This window comes from Gobius niger, assembly GCF_951799975.1.
Source record: "Gobius niger genome assembly, chromosome: 4".
Lineage (NCBI taxonomy): Eukaryota > Metazoa > Chordata > Actinopteri > Gobiiformes > Gobiidae > Gobius > Gobius niger.
Genome location: NC_136855.1, coordinates 32,352,148 through 32,380,031, shown reverse-complemented (window position 1 = coordinate 32,380,031; position 27,884 = coordinate 32,352,148). Strand labels below are relative to the sequence as shown.

At 42.8% G+C, this 27,884-nt stretch overlaps 1 protein-coding gene across 1 annotated transcript in view; it reads right to left on the bottom strand.

Moving 5' to 3' along the window:
- tshz3b (teashirt zinc finger homeobox 3b) overlaps positions 1–27,884 on the bottom strand; it is a 56,442-nt gene that overhangs the window by 27,091 nt on the left and 1,467 nt on the right. The window contains exon 2 of the mRNA XM_079554671.1: positions 27,139–27,577. Within this exon, the coding sequence (XP_079410797.1) occupies positions 27,139–27,178 (40 nt within the window). The 5' untranslated portion in view covers positions 27,179–27,577. The remainder of the gene's footprint in view (positions 1–27,138; positions 27,578–27,884) is intronic.

Sequence of the window (27,884 nt, the reverse complement as noted above, 5' to 3'; positions counted from 1 at the left end):
CTTTTTCAAGTCTTTGGGCGGTGGTTGTATCTATCTGAGATAAAATCCCGCTCTTCTATTTGTCTTCCGGCGCGTTATCTGCGTCGCTGTGTATTATTCCTCTGCCGGGCCGTTGTTATGTCTGTGCGCAGGGAACACAGGGTTCCTCCGGTGAGCCGGGCCTGCATCAACTCAAGATAATAAATGATGGTGAGAAAATGAGGGACGTCTAAACACTCCAGGGCCTGACATGGCAGATCAAAGTCTGGAGGTCCCGTCTGGCACTGCTCTTTCTCATGGAAAAAAAAACACACACTCAAGTACATGTCGATGGAGATGCTAAAGTGACAACAAAACTTAATATGTAGGACATGTTTGAAGATCTGGGTGGGTTTTTCACCGAGGTGGTGACTTGATATTAATTGTTATAAGGTTGAACAAAGTTGGTAGAACTTTAGTTTACAGCACTTTATTATACGGCTCTTCACAACGCAAGTAAAACGCTCCATTGACTTGAACAGGATTTTCCAACGTTCTACTGGTCATTATTTTCTGATAGAGGACCTCTGAAAAAAATAATGACCGCTGCCAATGGAAACGGAGTTCGTGCTTGTAATACAGGTCTTTCATATCACTCCGCACGTAGTAGTAGAGGACACTATCTCTGTCCTCGTCCCTGCGAGAGAAGTTGGGGGAATCGCTTGTGAAGTTAACGTGAGTCCGACTTACAACTTACCCAGAGATTCACCACCATTCCTCCAACCGCACCTTCAACTAAGTAGCTTGGCTAGCAATAAGTAGCTAGCCTTGCTGCTACTAGCCTAGCCACACTGCGGGAATCATAACAAAGGTTGCCAATCAACGCGCAAACTTTTGGGAACTATTTGCTGCGGAAGTCATTACATAAACCTTTCGGCCTTCATAAAAGTGTATGGAGTTGTATGAAGTTCAGTTGGCAAATGGCTGTATAATAAGCGAGATAATGTATAGAACGCTGGTGATTATCAGGAAAATAAGTACAGACAGGGCAAGCCGGTCTTGTTTCGCCCTGAATGACCAGCGTTCTATACATCGTCCCTTACATAATAGAAAAGTAATGATGTAGAATGTACAGAAATAACATGGAAACAGTATTATGAATTGTAGTTAGACTTTTGTCCCTGTATGCAGAAGAAGATCTGGAACTGTGAGTACCTAGCTGGAGCACCCACAAAAAACCCAAGCAAACCCTGCCTGGGAATCCAAACCCAAGAACTGATCGACAACCCTAATCCAGTTATGAAGACTGTAAATTACCAGGAAACATGATTCATTTTTCTGTAACTGCATGAATTCATTATTACATTACAGTTACCTTGCTATTCCCATTCTTTTACCATGTCAAATACTGTGCTGTAAACACTCCTCCTACAACATAACATTCAAAAATGTGTTTGATCATCCAATTCTTCCGAAATCCGAAGAATCCTGTCGGACATTTTGACCCGGTAATTCTTTCAAAATTGTCAGCCCTGTTAGCTCTCTGCGCCAAGAGAGGAGTACCACGTTATTTGTGTAGGCTGCGTGCCCGGTGTTATGAGTAAAAAAAAAAAAAAAAAAGGACGCCTAGGAAAATCTTGCATTCCCAAAACTGTCACTGCCAATCAATGTCCCATCAAATCATACAGCACTCGCCGTCTTGGATCGCCAAAAACCCGCAAAAATGAAAGATGAAAATAAAAGCATGCTTGTAGTCGAGAGTGATTAAGGAGATCAAAAGCAGCGCGAGATGAAGTTCAGCAAGAGACTGACAGTTTGAGAAAGACGAATTGAAAGTTCTTGGATCTCGTCGGCTTGATATCATTTGCGTTACTAAAACAGCTCCAATAATTAGGAATGTAATGCAACAAAACCACTGTCGAACTGAAGTCTTTACAAAACTCTACATCCATTTTAGTATGCTGTTTTTCTTTTTTCTAGTTCGAATGCGCTCTCCTGGACTAACATGGAGTGACTAGTGATCTCAGTACGTGACTTTCCCCATTCTTTGAAGCCCTTTTGTAAGATGCTTTACTCCAAACTGCTTCACTCTATTAAATGTATTTGTACAACATTTTGGAAGATCCTTTACAGTCTCTCATCTATTGCTTTTGCTCAAGTACACTTACAACTTTGTGGTTCACCGGGCCAATTCTAAGACTCTCGACCTTTGTCACATTCTGCAGCCGTGCGATCCTTTCTCAATTTTCAACTTCTATGCCTGTCCAGAAAGTATTCAATTTGCCAAGAAAAAGCAGGCTTTTGAAACATAGATAAAGCAGGTGGGGATGAGTCAGTCTGTATATATCTGCAAAAGTGTGGCTTGAGGTAACGATTCAGTTAGTCTTTAAGGCTCGTTGCCAAGCTTCCTTTTTTCTTTTTCTTTTTTTCCACAAGCCTATCTTCTCCTAATTAATTAGAGCAGGGCCACTGACGAACAGGAGAGCCCGTTTTATCAGCACTCATTCATTCCACTCCTCCACGTCCTCTTTTGAGTAGTCGGAGCAAAGCAGGGGCGAGGAAATCCGAGAGGATTCAGAGTGTGTCCATAATATGTGAGAGAAATGGGTAGTATTTCATTAAAGACAGTTGTGCTTTATGATGAGAAATTTCCGATTCAGAAGTAGCATTTGATGATACATTGTAGTGGAAGTTTCCAAAGTCATCAACTGGACTGGTGTGTTTGAGTTTACAACGGCAACTTTTAACAAACTTAAGAGTTTGCAAAGTGCCGCACAGAAAATGTATATATTCAAAACAATAAGTCAGAGATAGTAGAGCATAAACTACCCCAATCGAAATGGGTAATTATAACTCAATATCTAAAACTACTACTATCTGCATTTGTAACTCTCTGACCATGGACGTTGCTGTTTCCAAAACCCTCCTGTGATTAAGTGTCTTGTCACCAAAAATCGCTGATGACAAATAACGCATCTCGACACCTCTGCTATTCCCCCTCATTGTCCCCACCTCCCTGCCTCCTCTTGGACAAACCAGGGTCCGAGTGCCGTTAGGGGTCATATCTTTTTAATTATCTTTCCCGCCTTTGATTAATTATTCGGCGTGACAAGCACGCCTGGGTAATGCTTCTCACCTGCCGCTGCTGACTGACGGCCCCTCTGTCCAACTCAAAAGCAAACAGCTGCTGCCATGATCGCCTAGCAACCAGCCCGTGATGGATGAGCACCAGAAATGGATGGCCACAATAAATCAGCACGTCTGCCACGGCGCTACTGAAACCTGGGACCGGCTCGAGAGGGATCAGGGAGAGTGAAGGAGGGGAGGCAGCAAGGGATCATCTCTGCAGCTGAGGAAAAAATATGGACTGCATGGAAGGAGTTTGTTGGACAAGCTCCCAAGCATGTGATTATTGTTGCATATTTTGTGTAATTCTAGCCAAAAAGTCTAAAATACAAAAACCTCTCTTTTGTAATGTTTTACAATACTGCCATTTAGACAAAACAACCCTGTTGATACTCAATAGTCTCCACATGAGGATGTATCAGCACTGCTATAAGTACAGCAGTGACCCACGTCCACAGGTACATCCACATTTTAAGCAATTACACTTTTGATGAAAGTCAAATTTTAGCCTAATAGGAAAAATGGTTTGAGATAGGAGGTGAAGGAAACAATATTTGTGGGAGAAAAAAAATGACTGAGACATAATCATCCTTATTCATTATACAGTACAATATCACAGAGGCCTTGATGCAAATGAGACTCAAGATATACTTATATACTTACTCTTAATCTGTCATGTATTTTGTTGGTTCTCCATTGAAACTTACTTTGAACCCCATGTAAAGTGCCATATAAATATAATGTTATTATTACCTACTTACTGTGTTACCCAATCACTCTGTGTGTCGCCCCAGCTCTGAACAACGGTGAGGCTAATTAATGAAAGTGACGTGGGGTAAACAGAACAGCTATGGCAGCCCAAACTTCCCCTTCCACAAGGAGCCTTTAAAAACCAGCTTGAGTAATCGTGTTAAGTTCTGGTGAACTGTTTCTGCACTTACACCCTTCCCCTCATCTCTATTCTCAGTTCACCTTCCTTTGTTACCAGCCTGACCACCTTACGCCCTCGTCTTCCAACACCGCCCCTCCCTTCCCTTTATTTACCTGTCCGTGCGCATCCACACAGTCATATAGGTGGAGCTTGGGTTACAGCTCTGTAGCCAGCCAGTCTAAATAATATAGCAATGATGAATGGCACGGCTAGATTCATATCCATCAGCGGGCTCTTTTTTTTTAGGGAGCATCCATCTTCCGTAAGGCCTCTCTTTGAACGGGGCGGGGAGACTCTGCACTGGCCATGCCCCTGGGACAGGCCTTGTGTTTGTGGGTTTGAGTGCGTGTCAGTTTGAATGCAGTGACTGATACACAAGCCGGTATGAGAGAGATCGCGACTGACAACCACAACACAGAAGTGAGTGCGCTCAAACCTGTGAGATTAATGGGGGCCTTATTTACAACCTAAATTTGTCTCTGGAGTGGGATGCGAGTCACTCTGTGCTTAATAATGTTTTAAAGGGGCCTTACTTGTAGTTCAATGTTGTTTTTCCAAAGAATTTAGTCATAATCAAAATCAATATAAAAGTTATTCCCAGCTCCCTGACTTACAACTACCTAGCAAGAAAAATGGAAGAAGCATGAGAGAAAACAAAGTATGACATGCTTGAGTAAAAGTCCATCTATTCTAAATAAAACTATGTACTAGCTACAAACTACTGTATAACAGGGGGCGATCGATGAATGCCAAAAAACCTTTGAGTAATGTCACCACATGGGACACACAGTCAGAACTTCCAGTCCAGACTTGGACGAAGTAGCAACAATGACTTCACCTTCATTTAAAATAGTTGTGGAATATGTAGTAGTACTTGCAATTCTTTTCGAGGTACATGTAAAAACAGAACTACTACTATGGTGAACTTAACTGTGAATGAAAATATGAAAAACACATATATCAGGGGCCCATGCAGGTGCTCTGACCATATGCTCATTAACGCAGCTATTTACACCCGGCCTTGTCGCCAAACATCTTTCTCCATGTCCTAGCCTTGGTCTGTTGAATTATAAAGTGAACGTGCACAAACAGGTGCAGCGTAATGCTAACTTAAGGAAGAGTTGTTACTACCAGAGGATCATTGTTTCAAATCCCTGCAGTGTTTCTTCAAGCATAAATTACAAGATCATTTCACAGATAGTTTCTCAAGATAAAGATCCCCATGTGAGAGTCCACAATTCAAATTGAGCGAAATTGCTATTTTAAAAGACTGCGTTTAGGTAATACATGTTCTCTATAAACATACAAAATTGGTCTCTATTGACAATTATGATGAGAAAACCTAACCTCTTGGACCTCTACAAACAACTCCAATGCATAGGATTCTTCATTAGTCTTGTCTTTAGTGTTGATGCTTATGGATATGTTTAAAACGGGGAACACTGTGCACTTAATCTTGGTTTTAAAACATAAGTCACGCAACCATAATCACTTGTCAGAAAACAAATGCAATAAGATGCTTTTTTTTATTCAAATTGTGCAGCTCTATTTTAAAATCCTATTGGAAACGATAACAATATACGTCTAATCTGTTTCATGTTACTCTGAGAGAACACTTTGAACATTGCTAAATAGGCCAGAGTATAAAGATTTTTTTCCTCTCTCTCTCTCTTTGAGGCCAGAAGGGTTTGGATATGGAAAGTGGTCGGGCTTTAGCATTAGCGCGAGTAGCCCGGGTCGTTTTGTTCTTTTTCTCAAACACTCACTCATTCATTCAACACCACTAATCCCCTCTTTCTGTCTGTTTCTTCATCCCTCACTCTTCCCCAGAGTGGTGGACCTCAGAGACAGGAGGAAGGACTGGCCTACCCGGCACGTGCACGCCCGCACACAAGAGCGCACGTGCACGAGCGCGCGCACCGCCGCACACACTGGCGGGGTCCTGGCACGGCCCCGTTTGATAAATGACACACGTCATTGTGTCAGGAGAGAAGGGTGGGTCTGTGATGTATGGCGCGGACGATGAGAGGGGGAAATCGACTGTTTGGCAGGGAGACGCCGCTGGTCCAGCCGCTACTCCTCTGCTCTTTTGGGGTTTTTTCTTGTTTTTTTTTTTTCTTTTCCTCTGGAAAGCCCTGAAAGCACGATAGACGTATGCACTTAAACTTGCAAACACGCCACATCAATGCGCGCTGTAATATGTGGCATCCTGCACCGCGGATGTCCCCGGAGACTCGGTTTGGGGCCATTCTGGTTTATTTTATTTTTCTCAACATGCCTCTCTCTCATTCTATCCCTCTTTTCACAGCACTTTGCCTCCCTAAGACTTAACATTACTGTAAGTTTTGTCTGTTAGAATAGATCAACACTAACCACTTTTCCCTTACTTGGGTCACGATCTTGCATGAGCACTTTTCACTTCCATGTGATGATGTGAGTCACATTCATTTGGAGTAATCTTCCTTGCGGACATTTTTAGCTTTTCAACATCTGCTGGTCGCCAAACTATTCAACCATCCACCCACCTCAATCTCTCTCTGTCTTTCTGTCTTTTTTTTTCTTCTTTTTTTCTCCCAGCCCTTTGCCTCCCTGGCAGACTCTCAGAGCGGTCGAGTTCACAGTGGGGAAAAGAAAAAAAAAAAAAGACAGAAGAGCGGAGAGAAAGAAAGAAAGAAAGGGAAGAGGGAAGCGCCTGCTAGATCTGGTGCGGCGCAACAATATCAATCACAGTCCCGTTTGGCAACAGAGATACTAGTATTTCAAATAAAACAGCCAGCGCAGACAAATAGCCTTAACATGGGGCTGTAACCTGAGCGCCCGCTAGCACCACCCTGAAACTGCTTGTAAAGTGGAGGAGCTGAGAGTGACTTCTGCTTTGTGTTTAAAGGCCCCTGTACCGTTCCTTAAAAGAAAAAAAACGGCCCCTTGTTGGTTTCGATTCTTTGTGAAACTTTCACGGAGCAGAGAGACCCAACAATTAAGCTAATTGTTTTTAGCATTTCAGTGCTACTTATGGGTTTACAATGGCTCATGATTGTTTTTCCCATGGGCACAAGACTTCAGGGGCCATATCATTTTTACTACACTTTGCTACATTTTTTTTCTACCTTTAAAGTTTCAAGACTCGGGTACTTGGGTAAATGGTTGGCTCTACTTCCATTTCATGTACAATTACTGACACAGTGACACGATATAAAAGAAGTTTGTAACACTTGTCTCTCTCTTTATCTCCGTCCCCCCTTCAGATTCTACTTATTGAATAGTTTGGGGCTGAACGCCTGAATTTGCACATTACTTTAAGCCTTGTCTGTCGTATTACGTAACCGCGAAAGCACGATTTGACTCACTATAAGCACATTTAAACCAAACACAACACTCTGAAGTCACAGTACCCTCGCACAAGTAACATTTTTTGCCAACTTTACAAACCTCTGCCGCCCCTCCCTCCTCCTTCTCTCCTCACCGACTATCTTTCTCCACGCTTTTTTTTTTTTTTTTTTTGTCGCGAGGTGCCTGACATCTGCAGAGTGCATTTAAAGAGAGGAAAAATGTGTCAGAGGGGTGTGATGCACTCTTTTGCACGCATGCACACACACACACGCACACTCACACACACACACGCGTGCACAAGAGCGGAGGCCCCCCTTGCTTGGTTTCATTAGCTCACTGGCAGGGTGGCACTTCTCAAGCTCATTACTGGGGAAGGATTTATGGCGCGGCAGCCAGTGGCGGAGAAAAGGCATCTGTCAATAATTGCAGGGAGCAGCAACTCCCATCTCCACCAGCTTTGAAATCTCATTAGGTATGCAGTTATCAGGCATAAAGATCAAAAACATTACTCAGCTCAGACAGAAACCGACCAAGAAACATTAATTAGCAACAGGGCCCTAGCAGTATAAAATAAAACAGCCTTCTTCCCCCCTGATCCTCTCATCTTTCTCTCTCTCTCTCTCTCTCTCCCTCCCTCTCTCTCTCGATCACCTGCTTCCTCCGCTCCTTAACCTTCAAAAGAAAACACACTCATGCAGAGGGGACTATGGGTTTTGGAGCCAACCACTTCCTCGGAATCCGGGAGACTCGGGGATATTTAGTCAGAGCGGCACTGCGAGCGGCGCAACAGGAAGACGGGCCTGTACGCTCATTAAGGAGATTACACGCAAATTTACGTGCATCAGTGTCGCAAAATATTCTAACCACAACAACACACACACTCTGCGAAAGTCGATGTATGTAAGTCCAAACTGTTGAGGCCTACATGCGTTTCAAGAATAAATCAACATAAATTGGGAGTAGATTGAAGTTCTGCTTGTCATTTTAGATTCTGATTTCTGTTCCTGACTTTTTAGGGCAAGGTCCTGTAAAAATTGAAAGCTCAGTCCATCTTTATTTCCGCATGTTATGGAGGCAGGAGCAGATGGTTTTGTTAGCCACCGCAGTAATAAGTAGGCAATTCGATCACGTCTTTGTTTGCTCTGATTGACCAAAATGCCACTGTATCACTAATAATCGTGTACCAAACAATTCCACAATTCCCTCCCGCTTCAGTTGGGTTCCTGATTTTCGCAGTCAAGATGCACCAACATGTTGGTCGGCCGATGTATAAGGCGAATGTTTGCACAATCATACTTGAAACTCGTCTATATATTTGTTCAGGCCAATTGACTAAATGAGATCCATGATAATTAGTGTAAATGCTAAATGTCCACAGTGGATGCTTAAAATTCTTGCTAGTGATCGTATTTTCCCTTATAATAGTTTTCTGATGCCGTATTGACATTAGTTTAACTAATTGTTATGTTTAATTGTTATATTTGTCCTTAAAGGTGCATTATGCAACTTTTTATGCAAAAATAAAGTTGATATTTGTGCGTACTTCACCTTGTAGTGACCCAGCATGGCGCCTTTAATTTCCATCACAGTGATCTCCGAGACGCTCCTGGATCAATTATTGAAAATTATTATTATTGGAAGGTTTTCTCTGCTGACGGACCCTCTCACCAGAAAACCTACAAAACAATTGATCCTGGAGCATTGTAGAGACTACCCTGATGGAAAGTAAAGGCACCATGCTGACCACTCATACAGCCACTGGGTCAGGTCAAATCCATACAAAAAAATACCCTTTTTTTTCTCGCATAGAAGTTGCATAATGCACCTTTAAAGTATCAACATTTTCCTCCACATCGCCGAGTTTAGAAAGCCATAACAACATACGAGTCGATGACTATTCTGAAACACAATCTCAAAGATGTTAGCTTCACCAGCTAGCTTAAATGTATCAACAACAGAAAAAACAACAGAAATGTTAGTAGCTATCTGAGCCTGCGTTTCTCATCTGTTAACCAACGGCTTCCCAGACCTGTTTTAATTGAGCTTTCAATCCCCATTTAGATGAATAGTGAAGTCAGTCCCTATATTGAAGTATGGCAAGGTGTGACATGTCTGTTTCAGGGCATTTTTTATATAATTTATGTGCTTTCTCTATCATTAGAGTAACTTAACTGTATATGATTTAGCATTCAGCTCAGACAGGACATTCATATGCTAACTTTATCTTATTTCAAGTAAAATTTAAAAAGATCTGTACATTCATTAATGCTTTCTAACTAGGCTTTGATCTCACCTAAACGTGGTCGATGGGTTGCAGCTGAAAACATCTGGAGCATTCGTAATTTGTAATGTTTGATGGCTAAATGCTAACAGCTATAGGGAAAATACATTGAACAGGCTAAAAGGCTTGCAAACTATCATTAGGATTGAATTCCGCTTCTCCTTTTTATTTCTATTGTATCAACAAATCCAGTAAAAAGAAAAAGTCACCGGCCCATCATTACGCGTCATTATGTTCTATAGGCTACTTTTGCGCCATCACAGTCAGTTACTATAGCCCTTTGTACGCAAATGGCCTACTTTTATTCCGACATTTTCCAAATCCGTGTCACCTCAAAAGAATCCGCACACTCTCACATCGTCCGCAGCCTGTTTACGTCCCTGCTTTATGGCTTACGTCGCAGTTTATTAGTCAAGTCATATTACTGTCTATGACCAGCACATATCAAAGCATTCCGCGTCCTGATGAACCGTCCGATTACACGCACGCACGCAGCTCCACCAGCGCAGCAAAGAGGTGGGATAATTCCAAGCATCTGAAACTGATCAGGACATGAAACAAAGAAGGGGGGAAAAAAAAAGGTATGTCCGTAAGGCTTTCAGAGTGGCACTGTCACTTGGCGTTAAAAGGCGGAGGGAGAGAGTAGAGTTGAAACTGCCAGTGTGTTCCAAACTCATTTCTAACTTTCCAAACACATTTCTAAAGTCCTGATTCTCCTCAGAGATGAATCACAACTTTTTTCCCCGACATAAATGTCTACTTTGTCAACATGCTGAAGGACTAAAACATGTTTTATCCCACTACACGAAAACGGTAAATAGATACAGGACATTTAATCTTAATCCCCCTTATAACCATTATAGATTTCTTTCCACTAATACTTTTTGAACTCAATTTTTTCCCCTTAGAAAGTAAAACAGAAATAATAGTCACCAAATCGTGAAATGGAAACAAGATGCGCAGGCACTTGACCTGACAAAACATATTTGAATCAATTTCTTCATTTTGAAAGGAATAAACCACACACATTCAACATCCCAAGGACAAGTTAGCTGCTTTTTATCTTTACTGCAAACCATGAAATTTGATATGACTATTCATAACACTTTTCGGTTTAGGATGCGTTATGACTACCCAAAAATCTTTCCTAAAACCGAATAGAATCATTTGGCTGGATAGTGATTTAAAACTGTCAAAGCAACGTAGCTATTTGTCGTCAAGCTCAACTGTCACTCACGATGACCCCTTGGTTCTCGCGTAGGGCTCCCCCCCCGACTGTGGCCCCTGGCTTTTACCACAGCCTACACACCACCGGACTGAAGGCTGCCAGTCCGGTGCGGGTTTAGCCTAAGCCTCCGTGGGAAAGGCAGGGGAGAGGGAGCGAGAGTGTGAGAGCGAGCACACACACAGTCCGGACAGAAGGACGGCCCCCTTCAGAGGGTAAGGAGAACCCCCCGAGCCGGAGCTGGAGCCGGGCCCAGGCGCTTACAACATGCTACACACTATTGTACCGATACTTGGACTTACTTTAACCTTTCTGACCCAGTTCCCAACTTTTTTTTTTTTTTTTTTTCCTGTACAAAGCAACCTTAAGCGCATTCACATATCGAATGTAATGTAAAAACACTCTGCATGGCCATGGAGTTGGTTTCTCTATGGTTAAGAATCCCTGGTCTACGATGTAACCAGAAGGCGCTCCTGCATTTGCTACAAAACTTTGGACTGCTGCCATGGCAAGCATACACTGAGATGTAAAAGTATTAATGACAAATTTAAAGCCACACCGCGTAGTTTTGCCCAAAAAATAAAATTGAAATACAAGCTTTTATTTTATGACAGATATTTTCAGCATTGAAAAATATCTCAAAAAAACATGTCATTTTGCTGTGAGCGGCCTCAGCTCTCCTAAGACATGACATAACTTTACCGGGAGTGGGTACGTCTCCAGCTCGTTTCCATGGAGATGTGACTAAAGTCAGCAGAATTTGAGATTTAAACAGGTATGGTCCTCATCCAAATCCATTCTTTGATAACCCACTGCAGAAATAGCATTTTCTGTGTCGAGCTAGTCATTAGAAAAATGTTCTGTACTGATGGCAACAGTATAGTCCAAAATGTTACGCAGTGTGCCTTTAAATTCATGCGGCTTCTGTGAATTCCACAGCTGACTTCGGACACTTTGGATGTCCTTTGCAAAACGTGCCATTGGGGGGGAAAATGACAGAAACAAGAAAGGAAAGAAGGACTCACGTGTTGCAGCCAAATCTTTTTAGTGGACCCTTCCCAATGAAATCCACTCATCTAAACATTACCAGCAGTCACAAAAAGAAGCTTCCACTGAATAGAAAATAAAATCGTCTGTCAGATTACTATCTATATTCTGACACTTTTTTTCTTCAGAATTCAGTACTGGCCACGTTTTGCACTAAATTCCCCCCACATGAATTACCGTGATGGTCAAGTACATTCCCACGTAACTCAATGTAAATAACGCAATCCTTATCTGATGTGTACTGCGTATAATCGTACGGAAACAAGTACGGCATAAATCCACAGACCACCCACAACAGCCCCCCCCCCCCCCCCCCCACCCCACCCCCCTCCGGTGCACACATCATACCGGACACTGTCTCCCGCTGCACTTTTTACACCCCATGAAGCCCTCCGTCACACAAACACATGCTTTACGCCCCGCCGCAGGTCAGCCCGCGGCCGAGGATAAAACAAAGTCCGGCCTCCATAAAGAATACTGTACCGCCATCGTAAACAGGCAAGTTATTACTACTGCACAAATATCAATGATGGCGTGAGAGAGAGAGAATGAAGCTGTTCCTCATTGTCCGCCCCGTAGACAAACAGCGCGGTAATAAGGACGTGGTCGGGATTCCTTATCCCGGACCACCCCTGAACAGACGCTGGAGCACGCACGGCTACAGGCCCTCTGACCCGGTACAGTACAGAGAGGAGAATCTGTGTTTTGTCAGCAGAGGAAGTAGGCGCACATGTGTAGGAGTGTGTAGGAATCGAGCTCCCGACGCTCCATTTCCTGTTGGAGACGTGCTTTTTTTTTTTTTTTTTTTTCCCAGGACGCCTCGGGGCAGGCACGACAACAACGAAGGACATAAAGGAGAAGGGCCAGACCGACTCATGCTCGATTACCGGAAGGATACGATTGGGGGGAAATTCTTCACAGCTGTAACTAATGATTTTTGTTTTTTTTGGCTTTTTGGTGAATAAAGCATGGTTTGTCTAAAGGTGTATTTAAATTTGTACTGGGAAAAAAAATAGGAGTTATTAAACAGTGAGTTATTTGTTCATTTATTTACACTATCAATTGGATTAGTGACAAAACAAAAGCCCAAAGAGAAGAAAAAATATCCGAGATTTGGTTATTTTCTCCCTTTAAAAGAAAAAAAAAACTCTGGCTGATAGTTGTCCAGGCTCCAACAATTTGCTGATTGTCTTTTCCCGCTCGTTGCGTACTTTCACCTTGATCTGCTCTGTCCAATAAAGCCAAGAAGCCCACAAAAAAACAAAACAAAATCTCTTACCATCTCATTCTTTAGACCATTTGAAACCCTTAGAATAAGGTTCTCTCTGTGGAGATTGAGTTAGTTACTGTATTTACATATTCTTGTTCCTGCCTATTTGCTAAATGCTTTGAAGGTTTTGGTGCATTTTTTGCGGTTTTGATGCGCAAAAGCTTAAAGGTGCACTATGCAACTTTTTAGATGGAATAAAAAATCGTAATATTTGTGCGCATTTGACCTTTTAGTGACTCGGTTGCGTTATGGGTGCAGCATGGCATATTTGTTTTCCCTCACAGTGGCCTTTATGACGCTCCAGGATCAATTGTTTTTAGGAGTTCGTACCAGAAATGGGCCAGAAACCCCAAAACAATTGATTGTGGAGCGTCATAAAGGCCACCGTGAGGGAAAACAAAGGTGCCATGCTGCACCCATAATGCCACCGAGTCACTAAAAGGTCAAACACACGCAAATATCAAGTCTTTTTTTTTTTCACATAAAAAGTTACATAGTGCAGCTTTAATTTACCATTTACCTTTTGTTCTATGAGTCGCCAAAACTTGAAATCTCTATGTGCAAAACACCTATGCCATTTTTTTTTTCCCCCGAACTGCAACAAAGGGCAAGTATACAGTACAAAGCTCTCTCTAGCTTTCAGACACGTAAATAATGATTTTGTGTATCAAACGTAAGGCAGCACAACATTTCAAACTTGGGAAATTAGAATAAATAAAAATGATGGCTTCGGGCAGCGTGCGCAGAGGGGGGGGTGGAAGAGGCTGCGTTGACTTTGTCGCCTTTTCGACATAACCCCCCGTTTCATTTCATCGCTCCTCGGCTCCTTGCTTTTCCTGCGTCTGTCCAGGTTTGAACCGTCTCCCCCGGCAACGCCCAAGGCTTCCCCTCTCACAAAAGAAGGCAGAAGACAACAGGCAAGATATAGATGGAGCAGAATTGGGGGGAAAGGAGGAGGAGGAAGGAGAAAGGGAAAAAAAAAAAAAAAAAAACAGGGAAAAAATGAGGGTAGGATGCAGCCTTGTGAGCCAATTTGAGAAATAACTGCTGATGCATCTCCTATTGACTGTTTGAGCGCTCGTGATAACGCTCAAGGCGAAACTGGGAGCCGAATGACAGCATCAACTGCCTGCAATAAAGTGCAGCGCGCCCGACCAAGGGAGCTCTAATTGACAGCTGCCAACCTAATGGGAGCCGTGACGGAAGATTCTGGAAGAGGAGGGGAAAGAGAGAGTGTTTATAAAGCATCAGCCACTTATCCTGCGGGAGGGGAGGTGGAGGGGAGGGGAGCGAGAGGGGACCACACTCCTCCTCCTCCTCCTCCTCCTCCTCACTCTTCCTCACGATGATTGCCGTTTGTCTACCCGCGCGCTTTTTCATCCGCTTCCTCGTGGCCCGGGCACATAATCTGTTTTACAATCTCATTCCCCTTCTGTCTGTTGCGTATGATAGAATATTTAACTATGCAACTCTTCTTCTCCACTTTATATCCCACCCACCCGCATGGTCGGCGCTGGCTGGCGGGCTGGTGGTGGTGGTGGTGGTGGAGGGGGGGGGGGGTTCATTGTGGCGGAGCGCATTTAAGTGGGACAGCGGCGTGCCCAAGACCGGAGGAGAGGGAGGCCATAACTAATCGCGGTGTCAGGTAAAATGCCCGGGAAAAGACTCACTCTACAGTAAAAGGCTGCGGGGTTAAGGATGCAGGATGGAGGACGGAGGAGGAGTGAGTGAGAGGTAGGCGGGAGGAAGTGAGCAGACAGACATATCATGTAGAAAATGGACTCTTTGGAGCTTTTCTTTGACGGGACCCAGATGTTGGGAGTCACACAACTAATCACAGAGAGGCACACCTTTTCACGAAAGTCATAGAAACGTAGAGCACGGCAGGATTACACCCTCTGAAAAAATAAGTTTGATGGGGTAAAAAAAAATAAGACAACCGGCTTCTATTCAACATATTTTTCCACTAAAAGCATTATCTCATTGATTAATACCGTTACAGTTGGAGACTTACAAATTGAGTGTTAGTCTCCATTTTGGAAAATGTTTGCTTAAAGTGACTATACAGAGTTTAAAAATGTTAAAATCGAGTATTTTCCTCCCCTGCATGTTTCGGCAATGTCCTAGTGTGTAAAAGGAGCTCAGACCTGTTCACCACAACTGCCTCTAAAATCCTGCAGTCACTCAAAAAGTTGTTACTTCGGGTCCGAAGTGCCGTCATGCACGAGCTTAATATAGCAGGTGCAGTTACACCTATGACCTGAGTTGGCAGTAGTGAGTATAAAATGGCCAACTTGCATCGAGCGCCTTTAAAGAGACTAGATGCAAGTTGGTCATTTTATATGTATTAAGCTTGTGCATGACGGCACTTCGGACCCGAAGTAACACCTTCTTGAGGACATTGCTGGAACATGTAGGTGGAAGAAAATAAAAGTCACTTTAATTTTAAGTAGTTCTGAATAACCCTGTTCACTTTTGTCATCTCGTCTTCTTCTGCTATAGCGCGTTCTGATCTGTATTTACGCCCATAATTAGTCACCGGATCAGTTCGCCGTAGTTCTGCCCTTGTGTTATTCATGGCACCATGAATTGTCTAGCGTACCCAAAGCTGAAAGTGAAAGCTTTTATATCATTCACTCTACTGCCCACTGAAGACACTCCAGGCCCATTAGAAAATCCCACCCACCCGAGTCTCTCACTCATGGTCTCTTTTCTTTACATAGACATGATTTAAAATCTCAAAACATAAATATCAATGCTGCAGGTGCCCAAAATAATATTTTTAAACCTCCATAATTTCCATTTTAAGGCATAAAGAAGTTGGAAGTAAAACGGGAGCGCGAGAGTGGGCTGGTGCCTTTGGAGCTGGTGGGAACGCACAAGTAAAATGTAATGCCAACATGTAGGTGGTTATATTTGAAAATAGTACTTCTTTTTTTCTTCTTCTTGTGCACACATTTTTGGGACACGGAAAAGTTAAGACGTAGGCAGGCGAAGACACTGACATTTTTATTCATGTCACTGTTGTGATTACAATGATATTTGTGGAGATGATGAAAACAGTTCACCGCATTACAATTTTGAATTTGCAAAAGTACTGTTATTGTCATGTTTTGACCTTGTTAAATGAGTTTTTTTTGGTCAGAAAATTCAAGCTTGACCACAGTTCTTTAGGTTCCGCACACAATTCTGAAGCATAAGTAAGTTGTTTTGCATCAAATTAACTAAAAACACTTTCATGTATAAGCACAAGCCTCCTTTGGTGAAGTATTTTCATCCTACATAAAGCTTTAAGGATGTTGTTTGTGGTTATCTGCCATCTGTGCAGACATGGCAAACTCCTTATAGGAATAAAACCAGGACAGGAAACAAATGTGAGTATTAATTTTGTTTCTTTATCAAATAACCAACATACAGTAACTCAATTGTCTGTGTCAATATGTCTGCACTAATTTTAATAAAATCTCCATGTTGTCGCTCCAGAGTATAGTGTAGATTTTTTTGTTTTTGTTTTTTTTTCCAAAATGAAAGGTTGAATTGAAGTTAGCAAGAAGTTGACTCTCCACTGTTTCTGTTGTGAAGAAAATATTTCACAGGCTTTACTAATGATCCTATTTTAATCTCATTAGCATGCTTCATAAAAGAATCAGTGTTGCTGCTCTAATTAACTGGTTAAATATAATGAGAGCTTATCTTTCGATATATGTTAACACTTTTGAGGTAATATTGTTTGAGACAACTTTTTTTTTTTTTTTCCCACAGTCGTATACCAGGTTGAATGTTTATCTGGGCATGGGACTTCACCAAAAACACAAGTATCACTTAAAAACAAGACTGGACTGGACTAATTGTCGGAATCTGTCAGTTTGCTGTGTTATATTGTTGCTTTATTTAGTTGTATACCTATAACACGTGACTGTAAATGTGGATTGAAGTGCACCAACCAATATTTTTTTTTAAGTTATCAGTGATTTTAGTCTTAAAATCGTTGGAAACAAAAGTCTTTACCTCGGTATATTTTTAAGACCCTTGTACCATATAAAGGAAGATTTGTAGGAAACGTGGCTTATACCTAAAAGTATCCAAACCTTTAGTGCTATTAGGCTTGTCAAAATAACACAATTTGGAGTTTAGAATTCTGAAAATATGCAATTGTCTTTGCAGGACATTAAAGGGTCTATACAGAGTTTAAAAATGTTAAAATGATGTATTTTCCTCCCCCAATTGGCCCCAACAATTTCCCAATGTGTAGAATGAGCCCAGACCTATTCACCACAAAAGCTTCTAAAATCCTGCACTGTCACTCAAAAAGGTGTTCATTCGGGTCCGAAGTGCCGTCATGCACGAGCTTAATATAGATGCTGCAGTTACACGTAAGACCTGAGGTGGCAGTAGTGAGTATAAAATGGCTAACTTGCATCTACCCCCCTTTAAGCCACTGAGACAGTCATCCAAACGCATGAAAATCACAATGTCTCTTGTTCTAAACGTCCTTAACCAGGTAACATGTGAGTTGTAATAAACATGAAACCCAAAACGTGATCAGAGAAAATGTTTAAGTATTGCAAAAACAAAGAAGAAAAAGTCAAAGTGTGAACCCCAATAATATATTGTTCACCTCGATGTTGTATTTATCGTGAAAGGCCAACTTGACTTCCATTGTGTCTCCCCACACTTCCAACAAACACAAAAGAATTATAAAATGGCAGAATAGCGCCGCTTCCAAACAGCACATTTGGACATGTCCCGTGAACGCTCCTAACTATTTAGCTCTATCCATCCCCTCCGCGGGCCGACACAAATGTATTCTTTCGCCTCCTGTGCGAGAGCGCGTGTATATTTAAATGGGCCACTGCATCTCGACTTAGATCCACGGCAACGAGTGCAACGGTAACACACATCAAGCGTGATTAATCTCCCTTTCTCATCTACAATCAATCACGCACACACACACACACACACACACAGACACACACACACACACACATACACACGCGTACGGAATCACAGAAATCAGCTGCTTTTCCCGCTCGCCTCCCATCTATCTCCCATTGGACAGAACCAGATCTGTCTCCGTGTTAATATTTACATAAATCATGCTTAGCCTCCCTGGACACCGTGCTGATGATGGGTGTTTGTGGGGAAATAAAAAAAAACCCGCGCAGGTGAGGAATCCGCCCGAGCTCAAAGAAAGTGGCGCTGAGTAGCTTATAATGACCACTGTCAACGTCATCAATCCAGCTCAGGGCTCCTATGGCGAATGTATATGCTGCACTCAACACTTATGAAGGTATCCTTGATTTAAACATATGATAAAGAATAGGCTGATTCGATTATATTGTTGCTAATTTACTTAATTGAGAGACTTATGACATAAATGTATTCATAGGATTATACTTTTGCCAACCAACCTACCTTTAATGAACCTACTTTGCTTTCAATTTACCCAGTGTGCCAATATGAATGGGGGGGGCAGTGTGTTTATTTTTAGGCGCTCGTGTAACTTCGGAACAATGGCTTCACAGTTGGACCCGCGGAGATAAAAGTTGCACGTTTTGGAGTGCCGGCTTATGAAAATACACTTGATGTTTGATGTGCGAGCTTCCTTTGGCTGTAACAATGATCTGTTTGGTCTTCTCCGGCCTTTGAAGCCGGCGGTAAAAGAGGCCGAGCATTGTCCTCCCCCGATGTTTCGGGGGGCCGACAAAACAAACAACGAGCCTACTTAAGAATGAGTGGGGACATCATAAAGCGACGATGGTGACTGATGAGATGACATGAGGGGGGGAAAAAACAAATAATTACAAGTCAAGTAGGTTTCAGAATGTGTAAAACTAACTTACCAAAGCAACAAGTTTAAAATACATGAACTATGTTTTGAACTGTTTTTTTTTTAAGTGCATTTATCCTCCTTCTACTCTGCCATTAATCCAAACGTGTACACTAGGCCAGGGGTCTCCAAGTAAATTTCACTGGGCCAAAATATATCGGGAGTGTATTCTCGGGGTCCATAAGCAAAACCTCCAGTAAAATGCGTTTGATTGGGAAAATGTGAATAATAATGAGCCTGACCGGACTGTAACCTTGGATTACACTTGTATTGCAATTAAAGGGACTATATGGAATTTTTAATATAAACTAACTATATTTAGTTTTTAATGTTAAAATTATGTATTTTCCTCCCCCTACATGTTCCAGCCATGTCCTAATGTGTAGAATGAGCTCAGACCTATTCACCACAACTGCCGCTAAAATCCTGCACTATCTCTCAAAAAGTAGTTACTTTGGGTCCGTATTGCTGTCAAGCACTAGCTTAATATAGTTGGTGCAGTTACACATATGACCTGAGGTGGCAGTACTGAGTAAAACATGGCCAACTTGCATTTTGCCCCTTTAACACGCCTGTGTCACAAGTCTCTGCCACACTGTATGTTATTATTATTACACTGTTATTATTTATTCACTCAGTACTTGGTAGTGGTAAGCTAGGGGGCAGACTGCCCATTTACCACATGGCTTTAATATGCTGTTTATATCCTGATCTCTTATTATGTCAGTGCCCTCTCCTGGACACTAGAGACTTACTTTCTTTTTTGACATACTCTGGAATTTGTGCTCTACAAGTCAGGGACCGGATTGAATCATCTCGCAGGCCGGATTTGGCCCGCGGGCCGCCTGTTGGAGACCCCTGCACTAGGCTATCCTCCAGTTTTCTAGTATCTCTACTTCTGACTAAAAAACTTGAGTTCTGACCCATTGCTTCACAGACACTTCCAATAGCATTAAGTAAGTATACAATAATCTTTGCTTATTTGCTTAATTACCTGGATGACTGAAACAAAAGAAATCTATAAATATCAATAAAGATAAAAAGTCATTCTTGTTTTATACATAACGCAGCGCTGCCACAAACCCGGGTGTTACAGGCGCCAGACATAACACCGAACAGAAATAACCATCAGCAAGAAAACAACATTGTTAAAGAAAAGTTCGGATTCACACTTTTTTCCTTTTACCCAGTTATCAATCTGTGCGGTAAGCACCGTGCGAGAGCCGTTGTACATATTTTCATCGACATGCCCCGCTGCGTGGCCAGCCGTCCCCGTTTAATTGTACTCATTATTTTGATTAGGCTTGATCTTAACAAATTGATGTCTAAGAAGCTAAGCAAATGTAATTACAATACAGATTGAACGCAATTAGAGAAACAATTAACCAATCAGAAATCAACAACCAGTTCTTTGTAAATTGCAGGGGTTCACAAAGTGGGGTTCAGACGGGGTTCGGAGAAGGCCCCCCAAAGGTTATCCGCACATGAAAATACGGACGGAACTGTGCTTTGTTTTAAATAAACAACTTTTAGCTGTATGTAGCTCGCTGTAATTGTACTTCTACAGGATATTCATGTCACTTATGTGGAAAAGTGAATGCATATTGTTGTCAGTAATGTGAATTTATGTCGTTGGGATTTTCCGACCTATGGGTAATGGGGCTCTGGTCTGATATAGGGGTCCACATAGCACCATATACTGTTTAAGACTATATTCATGACCGCTTCAGTTTGCACAGACGAGAAGAAGAAATATGTGCTAATTTCTATCTTACTGATTCATTTCTTGATTTACTTCGAAAAAAATCCCCTCAACATCTCCGAGCTTAATTGAAATATTTCGTTGGGGGGAGGGGGGGGAGTGACTTCATCAGATGTTGCTCTCTCGTCAACAAACCTATTAATGTTAATGAGTGCGGCCGGCGCATCTTTAGCTGCTTGTAGTTTCGGTTTCTATGCCAACGCTTTCTAAGTCGTTTTACCACTCCATTGCCCATAACCCATTACCTGGGGGTGGGGGGGGGGGACAAGTGGCCATTGGGGTGGGGTGGGGGGGGTTGGATTTTCTGGGCCAAGCGGGGGAGGAGGAGGAGGAGGGGGGTTGGGGTGGGCAGACGAGGACGCGGTATAGCAGAGATCAAGTTGCTAACATCAAACCACGAGGCAGACCTAATTGGCGAGCGTGACAGTGTATGTGGAGCTCGTCATCTCCAATCATCCCTCCTGTCACAGATCCATCAGACGCGCGGCTAATTAGGAGAACGCTAATGAAGCTGGCAAAACAAGTGCACTTTTTCTTTTTTTCTTTCTTTTTTTTTTTTCTTTTCCGTAATGGCTCAGTGCTCCCCCAATGCTTGCTTTTGGGGATGAGCGTGTGCCGCGCTAAAACACGAATGTGGAAATGGGGTTTTTAGGGTTTTGTAGTTACCGACTTTTCCCGTCCCTGGAACCGTCTGTGCTAAAGGGGGATTCGTGTTTTGTACGAGAAACCACTAATCTTAGTGTTTTATGTAGCCGGGCTGCACAATATATCGGCAACTTATGGTTCCTTGCAATATTACGCGACGCACTATCCACATCGTGAGAAGCCACAATGCGTTGCAAAGTTTCGGTTTATTTCGGTTTGGTCATTTACAAATGATTCAAAACATTCAAAACATACAAGTCAAACAATGAACACAACAAATGACCAGGCGCAGGCAGAAGCTAAAGCTTATTGTGCCTGCAGAGGAGTCACAGAGGAGATTTTGACACTTTTCTTTCGATCATCAACAAAGCCTAACACAAAAGCGCATGGCCTCTTTAAAGCCACACTGTGTATTTTACCCAATAAATAAAATTGAAATACAAACATTTATTTGATGACAGTTATTTTCACCATTGAAATTTACAATCAAACATGTGCCTTTGCTGTGAGCGGCTCAGCTCTCCTAAGACATGACTGTGACTTTACAGGGAGTGGGTACGTCTCCAGCTCGTCTCCATGGAGATGTGACCGAAGTCAGTAGAATGAGACATTTAAACAGGTTGTATCCATCCTCATCCAAATACATTCTTTGATTACTCACTGCAGAAATAGCATTTTCTGTCGAGCAGGTCATGAGGAGATTGTTTTGTGTTGATGGCAACAGTATAGTACAAAATGTTACACAGTGTGCCTTTACTATGTACAAAGGTTCAGGTTGATGTCATGATTTTTCTTTTCATTTTTGTCCCATTTTGGCTTCACTTTGGTCCAGATTCAGCGTTCTCGTTTTCTATTTGGAAAAAAAACATGCCGAAATGGTTCTTTTGCAATATTTCTGTCACGTTTCGCTCTCTATAGTGCAGCCGTAAGTGGGCATTTTGATGTTTGCTTGTAATCATTATGAGGCAAAACACTTCCCTCCACTTACCCCAAGTTGGGAAGCACTGTTGTATGAGTAACAGAAAGCTATAAAGGATTCGCTAAAATGGTTGAGTGATTCTGATTTAACAGCAATTTATTACCCACTTTATTCAAACTTAGACGTTTGAGAAGCGATATATATTCACAACTGAACTGAAAGAATCACATTCACTTCAACAAACTTAATGGATATTCAATTCTCTGCTGAGGACATTGTATTTGCAGCCTTTGCGATTTCCTTCTCTTGATTCAATGATATATTCCTCTTCACGGCCATGTGTTCCTATTTAGCCCCACTTTTAAAAGCACGCATGCAAAACTTTGCCCGGATTAAAGACAACGTTTTATTAACCAACTTCACCTTTCGCCTAATTGTACCATTTATTTCATTTGTGCACATTTGATGGTTGAATGCATCGCTATAGAAACGGTCTCTATCTGCCACTCCATTTTGGCCCCGAAACACCGTACAGTCATTTCCTCATTGCAGGACAGAGGATCTAATCCAGACATGAAAGCAATAGGAGGGTGGGGAGGAAGAAAAAAAAAACAGTCGAATAGAAGGGAGCTAGGTTTGAAATAAGCAACAGAAAAAATTAAGGGAGGGAAAAAAATTGAAGGTTGTTAGGGTGGGTGGGGCGTGTAGTTTTTTCCACCCAAGTTCCTAATCAAGACCCTATCATTTGCCATCCTCCTATAACCATCGCAAGCGCGCAATCAATTTGTCATCGCCTCGTGTGCCATGTGCGCAGCTCAGCCTGGACCTTATAACTTGCAGCTGTGAACGAAGGGGGAGGGAGGAGGGAGAGAGCGAGGACGAAGAAGTAAAGTAGACAAAGTTAGGCAACGGACACTTTTGCCGTTGGACGCCATTTTGACGTTCGAAGTTCGCTCGGATCGGAAAGCCATCGTTTAGTTCTTCCGCGTAAGTCCGTGTTTTCTTGCGGCCACCGATCATTCGCCGCAACATTTGAAAAGTTCTTATTTCGGAGACGACGGTTCTTAGGCCGTCATTTGCACTCTGTAGGTTAAGTGTTGGACGTTTCGCATCTCGTCCAAGAGGCTTCGTTTGGCAGAAGATGGTACTCTCAATCGACCGAGCGAACTTTTCTCTGAACTATTTCCAACGCCGCACGATCTTGGAACTTATGAAAAAGGACATTTGGGAGACATGAACAAAAAAGAGCACCGGTGGGTCAACAACTGGAACAGTGGACCAAATATGTCAGGAGAATGGAAAGATGCCAGTGCAGAAATCTCTCGATGGGACTTAAAGAGTTTCCCTTGTCAGTGGAGGAAGGATGGCTCCTCGTACTTACGTTGATTGTCTGCGAAATTTGTGGAAACTACCGGGACTAAAAGTAGACTTGAGGTAGACGTTGAACTGAATTGTGGCTGCAAATAAGGAACAAAACAAAGCACGTAGCAATTAAGACTCTTATTTATGGGACATTTCGTTTTCAAATTCAAACCGCAAATCTATTCTGAATTGTTTAGGCTATTAGGTGCCTTCGCCGAAAATCGTGCAGCCTATACTCAGAGCTTGCATCAGTCAGTGCCAAAGTTCGCACAAGAAATAAATGAAACTCCAAGTTCCCGACACGCTCTTGTCTGTCGCCATTTTGTTTCCTGCACGGAATTAAAACTCATCTTGTCTTTTCCTGCATCCATCCATCCATCCATCTATCTATCCATCCATCCATCTATCTATCTATCGCTCTGTCCACCCATCCTGCTTTACCCCCCCTTCCTCCCTCTCCTCCCCCTCCAAACCATTGTGTCCATTAGAGCTAAAACATTTTGATCAAGTGAGGCCCTGGGCTGAGAATACATAGTCCGCCGATGTGTGCCAGCCTCTGATTGACCATTAGGGCCATTGATGAATGTGGCTGTCAGGAGGCAGACAATTAAATCAAATATGAAACAAAGTCCCACTGACGGGGGGCTCTTTCTGATGGAGCAAACCAGTCTTCCGCCTCGCGATTAGGCTAATAGTTACATTTTTCATGGCACTATGTAAAAAAAAAAAAAAAGAAGGGAAAAAAAAAAAACTATTCCTGTTTATTCTGGTGGCCGTTCATTGTTTCATGAGTGCATGTTAGTGCTGCACGAAATGAGGAAAGCAGCGAAATCCTTCAAACACATCCTTAGTCATGCGATTTACTGCTGAGATTAACACGCAAAGAGTATTTTATTTTCCCTCGTTTTATGAATATGAAAGAATCCCAAGTTCCTCCTGCTATGTGCTTGACGTACGCCCTAGGGTCCCCCGTACCACTGGTTGGGAAACGCTGGACCAAAACAGGGCAACCGAACTTCTCACCTAATACTGCGATAACGATAAATATACTTGTGCCATTTTTTACAAAACATTGTTACAGATTTTACGTTTTTTTTTGGTTGTTGTTTCAAATGAAGAAAAAAAAACTCCAATGGGACTAAATTGGGAAAATACGTGATTTTGTTTTAGGTTTTTTTTAGGTTGTGTTGGCACAAATGTCCAAATCTCAAACAGATGGAAGATCTCAGCAATTTTGCAATGTGTTGTTATTTCTCGCGGTCTCGAATCGCATCACCTGATCACGATCATAATTTGACAATACATAGTGCAGCCCTAGTGTGTGTGTGTGTGTGTGTGTGTGTGTGTAGGTGTGTATGTGTATGTGTGTGTGTGTGTGTGTGTGTGTGTGTATATGTAATTCTATGATAAAGTCGAGGGCAATCTTTCTCCAATGCAAGCAGTAGCGAACAGGAGTGTGCCGAGGTATTACGGCCTAAAATAAAAAAGTGAAAGGTCACGCATAAATCACTCCCATTTCTTTATTAGAAGAACGGGGATACGCGGCGCGGCGCTACGTTTGCCATGTGCAACAAAAGCGACATGCCGTGTTAGGTCGGAGGTAAGCACCTCCAAAAACAATCTAAAAGGGTTTTGCAAAGGCCAGGGGTGGAAAAAGAGGCCTGAAATGTTTAACAAAACTGCAAGCATAAAACATACATGCACCAGTGTAGTAAGGAGCAGATATAGGTTAGTTGGTTCGCCATACCAATACAGTAGCATCTTTTGGTAAATGTTTCCGTATTGGTATTGCAGGTCACTCCAAAGCCATCATGCTTTTACCTCAGAAAATACTCATAATTCCAATGATATGAAACGGTTCAGTGGAACATCGCAGTAAAATCGCAACAGCGGTTATTCAAGCCAGTTAACAAATAATGCGATTTTCTCTCATATCATTCAGCCATAATTGTGTTGCTTTGTATAGCATTACATACAATAGAGATAGGTTGAGCTGAAAGTGTGTAGAAGTGTAAGGAAAAAGGCGGCGAGGCATGCCAATAAAACAAGAGTGAAAACAGATAAATAGCCGCAATTAAAAGCCAAGCGTTAATGGCTACAAGTTTTGTGAGGCCAGACGTGACTTCAGCAGAGGAGGGAGAGAGAATGAAAGGATAGAGGGAGGGATGGGAGAGAGAGAGAGAGAGAGAAAGAGAGGGAGAGGGGGGGAGGCTTGATTTATTGACACTTATCGGGAATGAACAGATCAAAGGCTGGCCGGCATGACAGGCGATCAATCAGGCGTCAAATCAAAGATGGCAATTGTCCATTAAAGCTCGCTTCCAGTACACTCCCCTCCCTCTCCGAGCTGTAAAATAATCTTTAGGCTAAGGAGAGAGTCTTTCCCAGAAACCGAGGAAAAAGCGGAGTTGGGAGGAAAAGGAAAACAAAGGGCGGTGTGTAAGATTGTCGCAAATAAAGAGGGTTTTTTTTGGGTTGAAAAAAGACTAAATGTGCATTATGAAGCGGGAGATCTGTATTTGTATGTTGCCTGAAATTCAAAAACAATACTTTATGGTAGATGAAAAAAGAAGAAATATTTTAAATCCAAGTTGTTTGTAAAAGAAGACAAATAATTGTATTTAAAGAAAATAAATAATGCATTTGGCGTAAATTCAGAATCAGTCCACAAATGCGGTCCAGAACACAGGCAGTGTTCGGAGTGACTGTCGACTGTCAGCTGACCCTAACGCTTCAACAATGTTCTGAGCTATGGATCTGTAATTCTTTAGTCAATAAGTACAAGCCGAGAAGAGTAGGGGGGCAGTCGGTGTGTGAGCGGAGGGGGCATGTTTCAGCGAGGAGAAAAGAAGAGCACTGCTCACTTTGCAAGGAGCCGAGAAACTAAGATTGTACAAAATGTATCCAGAGGTTACCGCGGCGTCTCTTTCTAGAATTGAATTCAAAGATTCAGGAACAGCTTTATATAGAGGTGGAAGGGGGAAAAAAGTGGCTCCATGGTACACTTGCCCTTTCTGAGAACTCTGACCTGTGACCTGCTGAGCAGTGCAACTATTTACTCAGAGCATTGTGTGTCACATGAGTGTCCAAACTTTACAAACACAACAAGCAAACACAGACGAAATGTAATGTAAACACTGTGCGCAGACATGTTTTAGAGAGTTTTGCAAAGGATAAAAAAAGCATCTTGTCTCTCATCATGATGTAACTGAATAGGACATAGAAGATAGCAGTTGTCTATCAGGGGAATCATTACTGCGTGTTGTAGAAGGCTGGGGAACTTGTACTCTGAGTGCCTCAACAGAGGATGCTTTTGCGGTTCCATAATGTGGGAAATGTCAATGAAAAGTAAGTGAATGAGGGAGGGGGTGGTGGGGGGCACGGAGAGAGGGAGAGAATAGAAAGAGAGAGCTAGATGTAGAGTTCGTTTCCAAAGCTGAGCCAGTGCGTACCTGAGGCGCGCCGGGGCGCTTGCTGCTTCCTCCGCGGCATGTTGTGTTGTTAGGACCCGCAGTTAGGGGGGACTCCTCTCGTCTCCTGACCCCCGGTGATCCGATCACCCGAGGCTGTCTTGGGAGATCCGCGAAGCCTTTGATACACAGTTCCCCCGGTGGGTGCGCTCTTAGTGCTCCCACATAGAGAGTAGCGGGACGTGCGTGTGCGGGGCGTGCGTCTGACGAGGAGGACGTTCGAAAACAAAACACAAAAAAGAGGTAGAAGCGAGCAGGACCAGATGATGGGGAGGGAAAGGCAGAGTGGCTTCCCCGTGCCGCTGCACGCCTATCTTTCGGATAGACAGAAGAGACTCCGCGGTAGAAAAAACAAACAAGGATCGCTAAAAAGCGTCAGCGTGATCCTCTTCAGTTGTCGTCGATGGCTGCAACTGGGAAGCTTGAAGAAAGGGATAAAAACAAACGTGGCGTCAGTCAAAAGTCCGCAAACAACGGGGACAACAACACATCAAGAGCTGCCACAACTGAAGCCCTGCGCCTCCTCTACGGTTCAAGCTCTCCGCCGCTGATAGGCGTCACGTAGCTCCCTGTCTCTCTCACTCACACGCACACACACGCTCACAACCCCTCTCTCACTCCTCGTGCTGTCTCCCTCAGCCCTCGCGCTCCCCTACTGTCATTCACAGCTTGATTCAAGCCCAAAACGAGCTGCGGCAACACTGAGCGTAAAACGCAGGTGCACATTT